General features: G+C 40.7%; 1 protein-coding gene across 2 annotated transcripts in view; it reads right to left on the bottom strand.

Moving 5' to 3' along the window:
* Positions 1-12,049, bottom strand: part of Pde5a (phosphodiesterase 5A) — a 144,817-nt gene that overhangs the window by 75,253 nt on the left and 57,515 nt on the right. For both annotated transcript variants that reach the window (XM_006233260.5, NM_133584.1), the window contains 2 exon segments: positions 8,166-8,303; positions 5,664-5,731 (listed from right to left, as the gene is read on the bottom strand). In XM_006233260.5, the coding sequence (XP_006233322.1) occupies positions 5,664-5,731; positions 8,166-8,303 (206 nt within the window).

Genomic DNA, 12,049 nt, shown 5'->3' with positions numbered 1-12,049 from the left:
ACACAGAGCCATTCAGAATAAAGGCTGCATTACTCTCCAGCCCAGAGTTAGCGTTGCCACATGAATAATTCCCAGTCGATAGGCTGACGAGGCATACTTGGGACAACTTCTTGACTACTGGTACGTGCTTTTGCCTCCTGGTCCCCTGGTTAGAGCATGAATGCGATGGCTTGGTTCCATTGCGGCTCCCGATTGCATAGAGCATAGTTAAGGGATGTGAGGAACAGGCTTCAGAGATTTGGGACATCTGTAGACTCTCGGTCCAATGCCACCTTTGACCTGCCTAGCTCACAGCACACCCAGGAGAAAGTAATACAGATTACCTTCCTTTTAAATTTATACTTTTTTAATTTTGAGAATGTCCTACGTGAGTACTGTATTCAGACCATTCCCACGCTCTCCCATCTTCCTTAAGTTCTCCTGACCCCTCCTCAAATTCATGTCTCCTTTAATTATTGTTGCATACACACACACGTATGTATATGTAAATACAATCTGCTGGGTCCACTTAGCCTTGATCCCATGTGTGTGCTTAGGACTCACCCCTTGGGATTGCATGACCTATGATGGGACTCGGGTCTCCGGAAGAGCAGTTCTCCGTTTCTTAGCAACCATCAGTTGCCTATAGTTCTTCAGCTAGGAGTAGGACCTTGTGAGATTTCCCCTATCCATGTTGGCCTGTCAGCTGGTTTGACCATCGTGCAGGTCTTAAGAGGCAGCCACTTTGTTATGCTCATAGGTGAAATTTCCCTGTCGTATGTAGACGATGCCATCTTGCATTTCTGTTTGACTGTTTTTATTTTGTGCGTTTTTGATTCACAAAAACAAAACCAAATCAAGTACCGAACCTTCCTAAATACTACTGGTAACAATGCAAACACCACATGTGGAGAAGGAGGACAGAGAACATCCAAGTGGATCCCATTAGGAAAGAAATGGCACTGCAGAATCGTTCACAAAGCCAGCAGCGCCTTAGGAAGGGGTAAAGAGATGGGGGAAGAAAGGTGGGGTAAAAAGGAATAGGCAGAAAAAAATAAAAGGAGAACAATGCAAAACACATGTCTGACACGAATCGGTTCTACCTACACTCGAGAAATGTTCAGTAGCTGCAGATTGTTGAAAACAAAGTGGGCAGTGGGGCACGTGGGTGGAGGCAGCAGTGTTCGCAGCAGGTTGCAGCAAAGCATTTGGTGTGCTGGCTTAGCCTGCCAAGAGTCCAGAAGGCAGGACTTACGCTGACTACGAGTCTGTGAATGAGTGCATGAAGTATTTGTAAAATGTGTAAAGAAGAGAATGAAACCCAACATCTCCCATCGAATGTGGTGCTGGTCAGACACTTGGGTTTTATCAACCATCTGGCAGATCTCGGCTGTCGTTTTTACAGAACTGATCCACAGACGTATCAGCCTTATAACAAAGACTGGGTCAATGAGAAGACCTCTATGCCTCCTTCCCCCATACCGACAGTCTGGGAAGTAATTCAGTTGGAAACACTGGAGTTAGGGGCAACTTGGAGCAGGCAGAGTAAGCTGTAGGGAGCTCTTGCTGTGACACTAACCCTGTTTCCGTTTTTTGAATGTCTGGCAATAAAACATGAATGATACTTTCTTTCTGAAACAACCATAGCCCCTTTGCTGCTTTTGTTTGCTTGTTTTACTTAAACATTATCATTTTAATTCAGATAGAAAGTATTCTTCGACAGTAACGGTTGGCACCAGTCCTTGGAAAGGTTTGGATCTTCCTTATAGCAGTGAGTGAGATAACCCTTCGTGGGAGACTGGGGCTGGTGACAAGGTTAGTCATGTCCTCTGGAAAAGTCTTAGTGAAAAGTAAATGTTCTTGGGGGGAGGATAGAATAAAGGGGATGTTTCTAGCCAAAAAAATGTTTGGCTAGATAGACTAGATGGCGAAAACCTTCAAAGTGTAATACAACGAATGCGGAGGACGTCATCCTTTATGTAACAGTGATATCACGGTGGCCTTAAAAGATGCCTTAGAGATTGAGCAGCAGGAAGTGCATATGGCTCATGTCTCAGTTGCTGATCTCTAGAGGCTACTTTTGAGGCCATGCCTCCCGGGGACGTTTCAAGACTGAGCCCACCAGGACACTAAATCAAGACTGTTCTGAGACCCATGATTCTATTGCCAGGAAAACCTCAGCTAGAAGGCTCCCCAGCAAACCTGTTAGGCTTTCCTTCGCCATTGGAGCTGTCTAGGACAGCACACAGCCTCCCCCTACTCATTCCTCCCACACCCCACAGACCCCAGACTGGATAGGACAGTCATTCTGACCCCACCAGCCTCTCCCACATCCTTCCCCCTTTCCATTTTCTAGAGCATGCTGTGTTCTCTAGGCAGCTCTGCGCATTCAAACAGTTCTCCACATCTCCTTCTGGAAGCGCTGGGCTAAGTCGTACATTTCAACATTTGGAGAGCGGGTCTCAACAGAGCTGCTTGAGAGACGATTCCTGAGAAAGCAGGGGCAGGGAATTTGGGAGAGATAAGGCTTTCTGAGTTGCAGAAGTTCACAGAAACCATTCATTGTAAGCTGGGGTGAACCCCAAACACACCCGGGGCGGCAACCACACACTACAGGGAAGGGTTTTGAAGAAATGTTACAGGCATTGGGCTCTGTTGAGCCTTACTGAAATTCTATCATTACTGAGGAAGAAAGCGAGGCCTCAGAGATCAACGAAATCACACACTAGCTAGCACACAGCAGCACCTGTAGTTAAAATAGTCTGAGTGCTACATCCTTCCACATGATGCCTGTTATCTTTGCATTGGAATTTTTCTCACTTTAAAAAGTAGTAGGGAAAAGGAACTCCACAGGAAGACCAAGAGTCAACTAACCTGGTCCCTTGGGGCCCTCAGAGTCTGAACCACCAACCAAAGAGCACACGTGGGCTGGACCTGGGCCTCCCTGCACATGTGTAGCAGATGGGCAGCTTGGTCTTCCCGTGGGTCCCGAACAACTGGAGTGGAGACTATCCCAAAAGCTGTTGCCTGTACATGGGATGTGTCCTTCTAGCTGGGCTGCCTTGTCTGGGCTCAGTGGGAGAGGAAGTGGCTAACCTCTTAGAGGCTTGAAGTGCCAGAGTTGGGGGGTAGGCGGGGGCCCCTAATCATTCAGAGAAGAAGGGGAGGGGAGAATGGGGGAGAAATTTGGAAGGTGTGACTGAGAGGGGGGCAGTAAGCAGGATATAAAGTGAATAAGTAAAAAGTAAAATTAGAAAAAAGAGAGAGAGCACAAAAAAGTAGTTCTTCTTAAATTGAACTATATTTGTGTTTTCACATTTTAAAATCAATAACAAGTACTAGCTAGTATATATAGTCCAAGGTTATTATGAAGGAGCAACTCTTTGTGTTTATCATTTCGTAATTAAAATGCACATTTATTTAAGAAAAACAAATATCACCTGGACGGAATAGCAGCACTAAAATATCTCCTGAAAATGAAGGGTTAACACAACCCCAGCATGAGCATGAGCTCTGTATCATAGCACAGAGAGGAAACCTCCCAGCATCTGGAAATGTACCCCACTTCTGGAGTCTGGGGTGACAAGCCAGCTCTACAGGCCCTACTAACTTCATCCTGTTAGGTAACAATAAAGATACGCAGGGATCATGGATTAGGTAAGAATTCTAATAAAGATATGCAGGGTTCACGGAAATAGTTGTTTATATTTTGATATCTAACATTTGAAAACATACAGAAACTGTAGTCAATGTTATTTAAGCGTATAAAAGAAAACAATCTCAAAACAGCCCTGAATGTTTATCCTTGATTACTTCAGACAGGGTCTCTAGTCCACATCCTTGCACGTCCTGTGGAGCTAAGGGTGACTCTGTGACCCTACCGCCTTACCGTCTCCATCTCTGGAGTGCCAGGATTTCATGTGTGTGCAACTACACCTGCCTTAGGGCTATGCACATGCTTGGCAGTACATTACCAAGCGGGTTGAATCCCTAGGCTCAGGGCCCATGACTTTCAATCAATAGAAAAGAGCTTAAAAATGAAAATGATTTATTTAACATAAATTGTATAGCACTTCATCACATGGATGAGTTCTGAACTAGCAGAATGTTTAGTACTGAGAAATAGAGAGTACCAAATCTTAGTACCATCAGTAATCAATTATAGAAGTATGATATATATATAATATAAAATATAATATATGCTATATAATAATATAATAAACATTAAGGATCAATATCAACTTAACTCTTTCTCAAATGTTAAAGTTCAGTTTTCATAAAGCTAGACCAGATAACTAATTTTATAAGTAAACCATTTTAAATAATTTTATTAATGCATGAATGGTTTTTTATTGCATCATTAGAATAAAGGCTAAGTTTAAAACAATAGGCTGACAAAAGCCATTGACGGTTAATGGTTCCCATCACCATAATGTTAGTTTAAAAATCAGTTAGATTTTTCCCTTTTAAAATGACCACACTAGTATATTTATCCCTTATAAAAGTATTTTATAAGATACTTGGAATGGCAGATAATTATAAATGGTAGAGTATGTTCCATTTGGCCTACAGAGAGAATTTATCAAAAAGAAACTGAACATTTATAAATCTTTGCTTTTGCTGTTTTAAAATGTATATTTACCAGCAGAGGTCACTATTACACTAGGCTGGTCCAGCTATCACCAGATATGAGAAGACGTTGGTTGACTATGTAATGATACTCAAAATGGTAATATGAAAATTTAATTCAACAGATGCATGCTGTAGCATAGGTACAAAAGGCTGATTTACGCTTTTAACTGCATCCTATTAACTCATTTGGTCCTGTGGAGCAAAGGCAGTTATATATAATAATGAGTGCGCACTTACTCATATTTATACAGAGTGACAAAAGCAACAACGGTGTTACAGCATCATAGGATCATCATATATACAGCTTTTAAGAAGGGAAAAGTATGATAAGCGCTTAATTTCTGGCACCTCATCTTGGTGGATTTCTATTCTTTGGAATATCCTATCGCTTAAGAGAATAATAATGGATTTTGTTTTGGGTTTTTTTGTTTTTTTTTTTTTTGATATGGCTAAAAGAAATATTAGTAAGAACATTCAGTAGTTTGCCCTAAATCCACTTCATAATCTCCAGAAAGCACTTGCCAGATCGGGATAACTGCCTGTATCCTCCATCTACAAACACAGCACATACTTTTCAAAATAAATACTATTAATAGAAAAACGAGCACACATTTAGAAACTGTGGAAAAGAGCTTAATGGAAGATCTGATGTGATTCAGCCGGAGAGGGCACATAGATTTCTAAGATGAGGATCACAGACCTCCTTCTGTTACTAGGTAAATTCTCATGGCTGATTTCAACTCAGAATAGATTTACAGAAAGTTTGCCAGGAAATCTGATATTTCCAGATGTGCAAACAGAAGAATATAACGGAAGAACAGTACTTGCGGGTCTTAGCTGAATGAGTTTATAGGAACAAAAGAGTGAGTCGGAACTAATCAGAGTACTCTCTAAGAAATAGTTCTCAGGTCAATTCACACCAAAGAAAGTATCCTAAGAAATTAAAATCATCTTTACGGAGCAAACAGCCTGTCACGCATACACCTAAAAGCAGACTACTAAGACAGCACTTCTTAGCAGACACGCTTCTTGTGAGTCGGAAGTCACCTTACCTTGTCAAAGGCTCGGAGGATTTCCCTACTTCCTCCCACTCCATTTGAAACACACGAGAGAACGAGTCCTGAAAGCAGAGTGGCAGCATCGTTGAGACAAAACCATGGAAACCACAACACACACACACACACACACACACACACACACTGTGCTACACTAGGGTGCTAGTGCACAGACCTATTTCCCTTATTCTCGGACCAAATAGACTCAAGCACTAAATTCCCAACATCCTTAAAGATGCTTTCTATTATTGAAAGATCATATTACTTCTGATTTTACCCGAAGGAAGTTTTCAAGTAGACACTTCTGCTGCTTGTAAAACTCAGGCCTTTTTTATGTATATGTTCATGTGTGTCTGTGCATGTATGTGTGTGTATTCATGTGCATATGTGTTCATGAGTGTGTTTTTGTGTGCATATGCCTTCACAGGTGTGTGTGAGTGTGCATATGTGTTTGTATGTATATAACTCTGTGTGTTCATGAGTATGTGTATATGTAATGTGTGTGCATGAGAGTGTGAGTGTGTGTTTGTGTGTGTGTGAGAGAGAGAGGGAGGGTGTGGTATATGTGTGTTTGTGCAAAAGAGTGTGTTTGTATGAGAGGGCGTGTGTGAAAGAAAGAAAGAGAAAGTGTATGTGTGTGTGTGTGTAAGAGAGGGGGAGGGGGAGGGGGAGAAAGAGAGAGAGAAAGGCCAGAGGGTAACCTCTGGTATCATTCTCAGGAATGATATCCTCTAGCCTGGTGCTCACCAGTTAGGCTGACCTGACGGACAGTAGAGCCCTGAGGATCCTCCTGTCTCTGACTCCCAAGCACTGGAGTTACAAGCTTGCCCCAAACATTTTGGTATTGCTATGTGGCTTCTGAAAGCAAATTTGGGTTCTTAAGCTTTCAAGGCAAGGACTTTGCTGGCTCAGCTATTTCCCCAGCCCATAGAGTTCTTTCCTAAAGAGATATACCATTTGGCGACATTTAACAAGGAAAATAAAATAATTATGAAGACTTTAGTGATATCAGTGCTCCATGCTGTACTTACGATTGAATGACGAGATATTGGAAGGAAACACAAGCACAAAACAATAAAAAGTATAATTTGGGAATGGAAAAGCCAAGTGTATTTTGAGGGAACTTACATTTTTCTTTTTACTTGTGTTGAAGTAGTTGTAATCCATAAATAACAGTAACTCAACTAAATTCTTTTCTAAACTCAACGACTTATTTTTTCAAAAGAGGTCAGAACATATTCTTAGCCATCTTCTTGAGCTGAGAGTCAAACCACACTGATCTAAATCAACTTGTTGCCATGAGAGGTATTAACTGTTAAAAATTCCACAGAATGTTCATAAAGTGAGATTTAAATTTGTAAAAAGGAATGCTTCGATAGAAAAAATTAAAAAGTTAAATGCTAAAGAACAGATCGCTGAAGGAAAATCACAAGTTTGTATACTGAATTAATGAATTCTGATATAATCTTTAAAAAGCTAGCAAGTACCTTGTAATCATTTTTATTAAATATTTTAGAAGTGAATAGAAATATAAAATAGTAGCTACCCGTGAAAATACTGAGTATTGTTCTGATACAATGAATTTTTATTTGATAAACAATATGAATTTTACACTAATCAATGCATCCATCCTATCATGCATATTAAGAGGATAGTGAGTTGTCTAAATATCCAAGCCAATTAAAAGTTTAGTATGACCAAATGTCTTTTATTAGTCTACTTCTACCAGAAATGTCAACTCAAATGTCGTATATGAATTATAATTGACCTATTCAAGTGACAGTGCTTTCTTTTTTCCTAATAGCCTGCCAATGAGTCGTCTCCTCTTAGACGAGTGGAAGAACAACTTCCACCACAAGGAATATTCCACGGTTCAGACAGTGAGAAGAGAGAAAATCTGCACGAGACAAAACTGTGGCAGGCCAGTGGTCTGATTCTCGAGCAAACCCTCTCTTCCGGAAAAGCTTCCTAACAATAGCGATAAACGGACTGAAGATCTGTGTATTGGAATGGTGGGTCATTTCCTGCCGTTGGAAATGATGTCGGACTTAAACACTCCTTTACTCCTACCCACCACCTGCCTACACCTTCTGCTAATTTTCCTAAATAATTTCTGGTAAGACAGAAAATTTTATACTCCACACATTCAGAATGGGAGTCTACCTGTTTCAGATACCAAGGCACCTCAGCTCTTAATGGTTTAGTCTGCATGGTGCAATCAATACAAGTTGTTTTCCCATTAAGACAGAGCAGCCACAGGCAAGGGGTAGCTCAGAGAAAAAACCCTTGGTTAGTGGCGGGACACTGAAGGTTTCTGCTACCCTCGCCTCCAACCCACTTCATAAACAGTTCACCCTTGTATTGGTTTTGCATTAATATGTATAGGCACTGGGAGCTGGGGTGTGTTCTAAGGAAAAATAGCGTTTGAAATCAGAATACACTTTCAAGGAAGAGAAGTGTCCGTTTTTTGCAAAACCGGAAGTCCCTGTCTGTACTCACAGGGCAGTCTTCATCCACGATGAAGATGGTGCACTTCTGCACCTGCATGAAGGAGATAATAGTGGCGGCTATTTTCTTCAGAATTACTTCCAATGACTGCTGCTCCTCGAAAATTAAGCTAGCAAGGTCAAGTAATACCTGGACGAGAAAAGGTGACAGATTGTGATTGGGCAGAGACTAAAGCAATACAATGGGTTAAAGACTGTTTATGAGCAAGTCCCACTCAACTATTAAATCCATGTCTGTGTAGCTAATGCAACCCTGCCCAGATCATGTAGTCAGTATAGTCGGAAGATGATGGGAACTTAGACTAATGTAACCAGCTCCTAACTCTTCCCAGGAGTTAGGTAAGGCAGGGCAAGTTTGTAAGTGTGTATCATCGGACTTTTATCGGGATTACAAAATATGATATTTACAAGATGTGTTGAACAGTTATCTACCTGAAGGTGAATAGTTATCATCGTTGTAAACTTCTGAGATCGGCATTAGCAACATTGTTAATGCATTAGCAACATTGTTAATATTTCATAAAGTACAAAGGCAGCAAAGTTTTAAAACTCCTCCTTCCTGTCCCTCTATTCTGGTCTCTTCAGCTCTATCCTTACTCAGGCTGCAGCCTGCCTACAGAAGTCCTTCGTCAACCCCCTTCATGTCTTAGGGACTAGACCTCCTGTTGCAGATCCAAGACCACCCCATCCCCAGCTCTTTCCTTCTAATTACCTCCATTTTTTTGTGACTCCCTGCTGACCCGCAGAACAACTGGATAGCAACAAGAGAAATGGCGGAAAGTAGAGAGATTGATGGAAGCTAAACAACTGGTTACTGAATGAAAATTAGATAGAGACGGAAATTAAGAAGGAAATTTAAAACATTTTAGAAGTGAGTAAAATGAAGACACAACGTGCCCAAACCTAGGGGACATAAGGAAGGCAGTTCCAAGAGACAAGTTCACAGCACAAACTGCCTATATTTTTTAAGAAAATAGAGAATCTCATAACAATGACAGTATCAAACTAAAAACTCTAGAAAACCAAGAAAAAATAATAGCCCCCGAGAGTATATTGGAAGAAACAGACTCATGACAAAAATCAACAAAGTAGAAACAAAAACAATACAAAGACTCATGGAATAAAGAGTTGGTTCTTTGAGAAAATTTACAAGATTCACAAACTCTTAGACAAATTAGGAAAAGGACAAAGATATGTCCACATTAATAAAATTAGAAATAAACAGGACCAGCACAACTGACATCGAGGAAGTCCAGAGAATCACAGAATATACTTCGAAACTGTAGTCTAACAAACTAGAAAAAACGAAAAGAAATGGATACATTTGTTGATATATCTAGCCTGACAAAGTTAAATCAAGATGAAATAAATAATTTAGGTAGACTCATAATCTCAGATGAACGAGAAGGAATAATTTTTAAAAAATCTCTCAACTGAAAAAGCCCAGGGCCAGATGGGTTCAGGGCAGAGCTCTACCAGACTGCCAAAGAAGAACTAATGTCAACACTTCTCAAATTACTCTGCAAAACAGAAACTGCAGGAACATTACCTGATTCTGTTTACAAAGCCACTGTTACCATAATAGCCAAAACCCTGCAAAGACCCAAACCAAAAAGAAAAAAGAAGAAAGAAAGGTATATAGGTCGATATCCCTTATGAACTTGTAAATACTTGCAGATTGTATTCAAGAGCACATCAAAAGATCACCCACCATGATAAAGTTGCCTTCGTTCAGGATGCAGGACTGGTTCAGCATGTCTACATCAGTAAAGTCATGCTCAAGACAAAGAGTCTCAAGGACAAACTCACACAATCATTTGGTGCAGAGAGGCCTTTACACAATACAATAGCCCTTCGCGATACATTCTGAGAAGGTGAGGGGTACAAAGGACATAGTGCAACACGTAAAAATATGTATAGCGAGCCCGTAGCCAATATGAACATAAACAGAGAAAACTCAAAGATTTTCCATCTTGTAAGTTGTCCCCTCTCTCCATAACTATTCAATGCAATACTTGAAGTCTTGGCTAGGGACAAGAAAGTGAAGGAGATCAAGGGGGTATAAATAGAAAGGGAAGAAGTAAAAGTATTTTTTTATCTGCAGATGATACGATTTTATGCTCAAAAGACTCCCAAAAGGCCCTATAAGAAGACTTCTCAAGCTGATAAACATCTTCAGCAAAGTAGCAAGACACACAGTTAACATGCAAAAAGTCAATAGCTTTCTTATTCACAAATGGCAAACACTGATAAACAAATCAATGAAACGATACTTTTGTAATAACTTCAAGAAAGATTTGTGGCATAGGATCTTTGAGACACTGAGGAAAGAAATTGCAGAAGATCTAAGCAGATGAATCTCCTTGTGAAAATAGGCATCTTACTAAAAGCAATTCACAGATTCAATGCATGTGCACAATTGTACTTCTTGTTTTGTTTTATTGTTTTTGGGAGAGGAGGAAGGGAGGGAGGGAGAGAGAGACAGAGAGACAGAGAGACAGAGACAAGACACAGAGACACAGAGACACAGAGAAAGACACAGAGACACAGAGACACGGAGACACACAGAGAGAAATTGTGTGGCTTGGGTTATGGAGATGAGAAGGATGTGGGAAGAGTTGAAGAAAGAACTCTTGTCAATATGACCCAAATATATTTTGTGCAAAAAAAAAAAAACATTTTAAGTTCCCTCTGAGCTTTTCTAAGTATTATCCTCTGCTTCTGGATGCATGGAAGTCTTTGCAGTCTCTCTTAAAGAATTTACATGATGAAGGCCAGAAAGAAGTTTCCTCTGGAGGACTTGTGCATGCCACACCATTCTAGCTGCGCTTGGGAGGACAGGATTCAGTAAGGTGGACTCGGGGAAGTCAACATTTCGGAGAAGCAGAAGTGAAATGAATTATGGGAGCACACCGCACAAAACAGGACAACCAGGGAGATGAGTCCTCATGAGCAGAGGCTGCCCCGCCAAGCCTCAGGACTCCAGGGGGCATGGACCGTGAGCTCACAGGAGGGATGTGGTGTTATCACAGCTGTATTTGTAAAACTAACTGAGATAGAAGGATTGAGATCAGAGTAGGAGATATGGAGAATTCTCTGGTTTAAGAGCACTGAGTCTTCCTTCCTTTTTCTTCGTTTTTGGTGCTGGGAATTGAACTTTGGGCTTCACCCATGGTAGTCAAGTGGCCTGCCATTGAGATAGAGTACCAGACTAGCATTAATTCCGAAAAGAGAAAATAGAGTGTGGAGAAGTTTATGGATTACAAAGTCATGAAAAATGATTACATGAAACTGAAGGTTTCCTGATACCTCCAGTCTTAACCAGATGGCGTGACACACAGACATGATAAGAAGAGACCTTGTGAAACTGCTACGAAAACAAATCCAAGCACTACAAAAAGCTTAGAAATGTAAACATATAGGACAATACAGGTCCTATTTTATATATAATGGACAATACACACAAAGCATTCGTAAAGAACCAAGGGTCAGAACCTGAACGCTCATCAGAAGACTGGTGGCCCTTAACATCTGAGAAACTCAGCTTCCCTCACACCAACCGAAGGGGTGCATGGTAAATCAGGCATCTTCATGCATGCAGGGATTCACAAAGATTACCTCACCGATGCTGCTCTTAGACATTTAGCTGAGGACATGCTGGAGCAAAACAGGATGTAAGTGAACAAGAAGTTGAGAGATCCAGAAAATAGAATCTTTTCTAAGAGAAGCTTGAAGGAAAAGTCCATGTTGCTGTACACACTCCAGGCACAGAGTGGAGGACTTTAGAGTGACGGGAAATATGGAAATCCTTAATTCAGACATCTTAAGAAAAGAAGAAATCTATAAAATATGTAAGTGAGAGAGGTGAGTGTGTGT

This window comes from Rattus norvegicus, chromosome 2 (genome assembly GCF_036323735.1).
Source record: "Rattus norvegicus strain BN/NHsdMcwi chromosome 2, GRCr8, whole genome shotgun sequence".
Classification (NCBI taxonomy): domain Eukaryota; kingdom Metazoa; phylum Chordata; class Mammalia; order Rodentia; family Muridae; genus Rattus; species Rattus norvegicus.
Note: the sequence above shows the minus strand (reverse complement) of the source record. Positions and strands in the feature narration are given on the sequence as shown.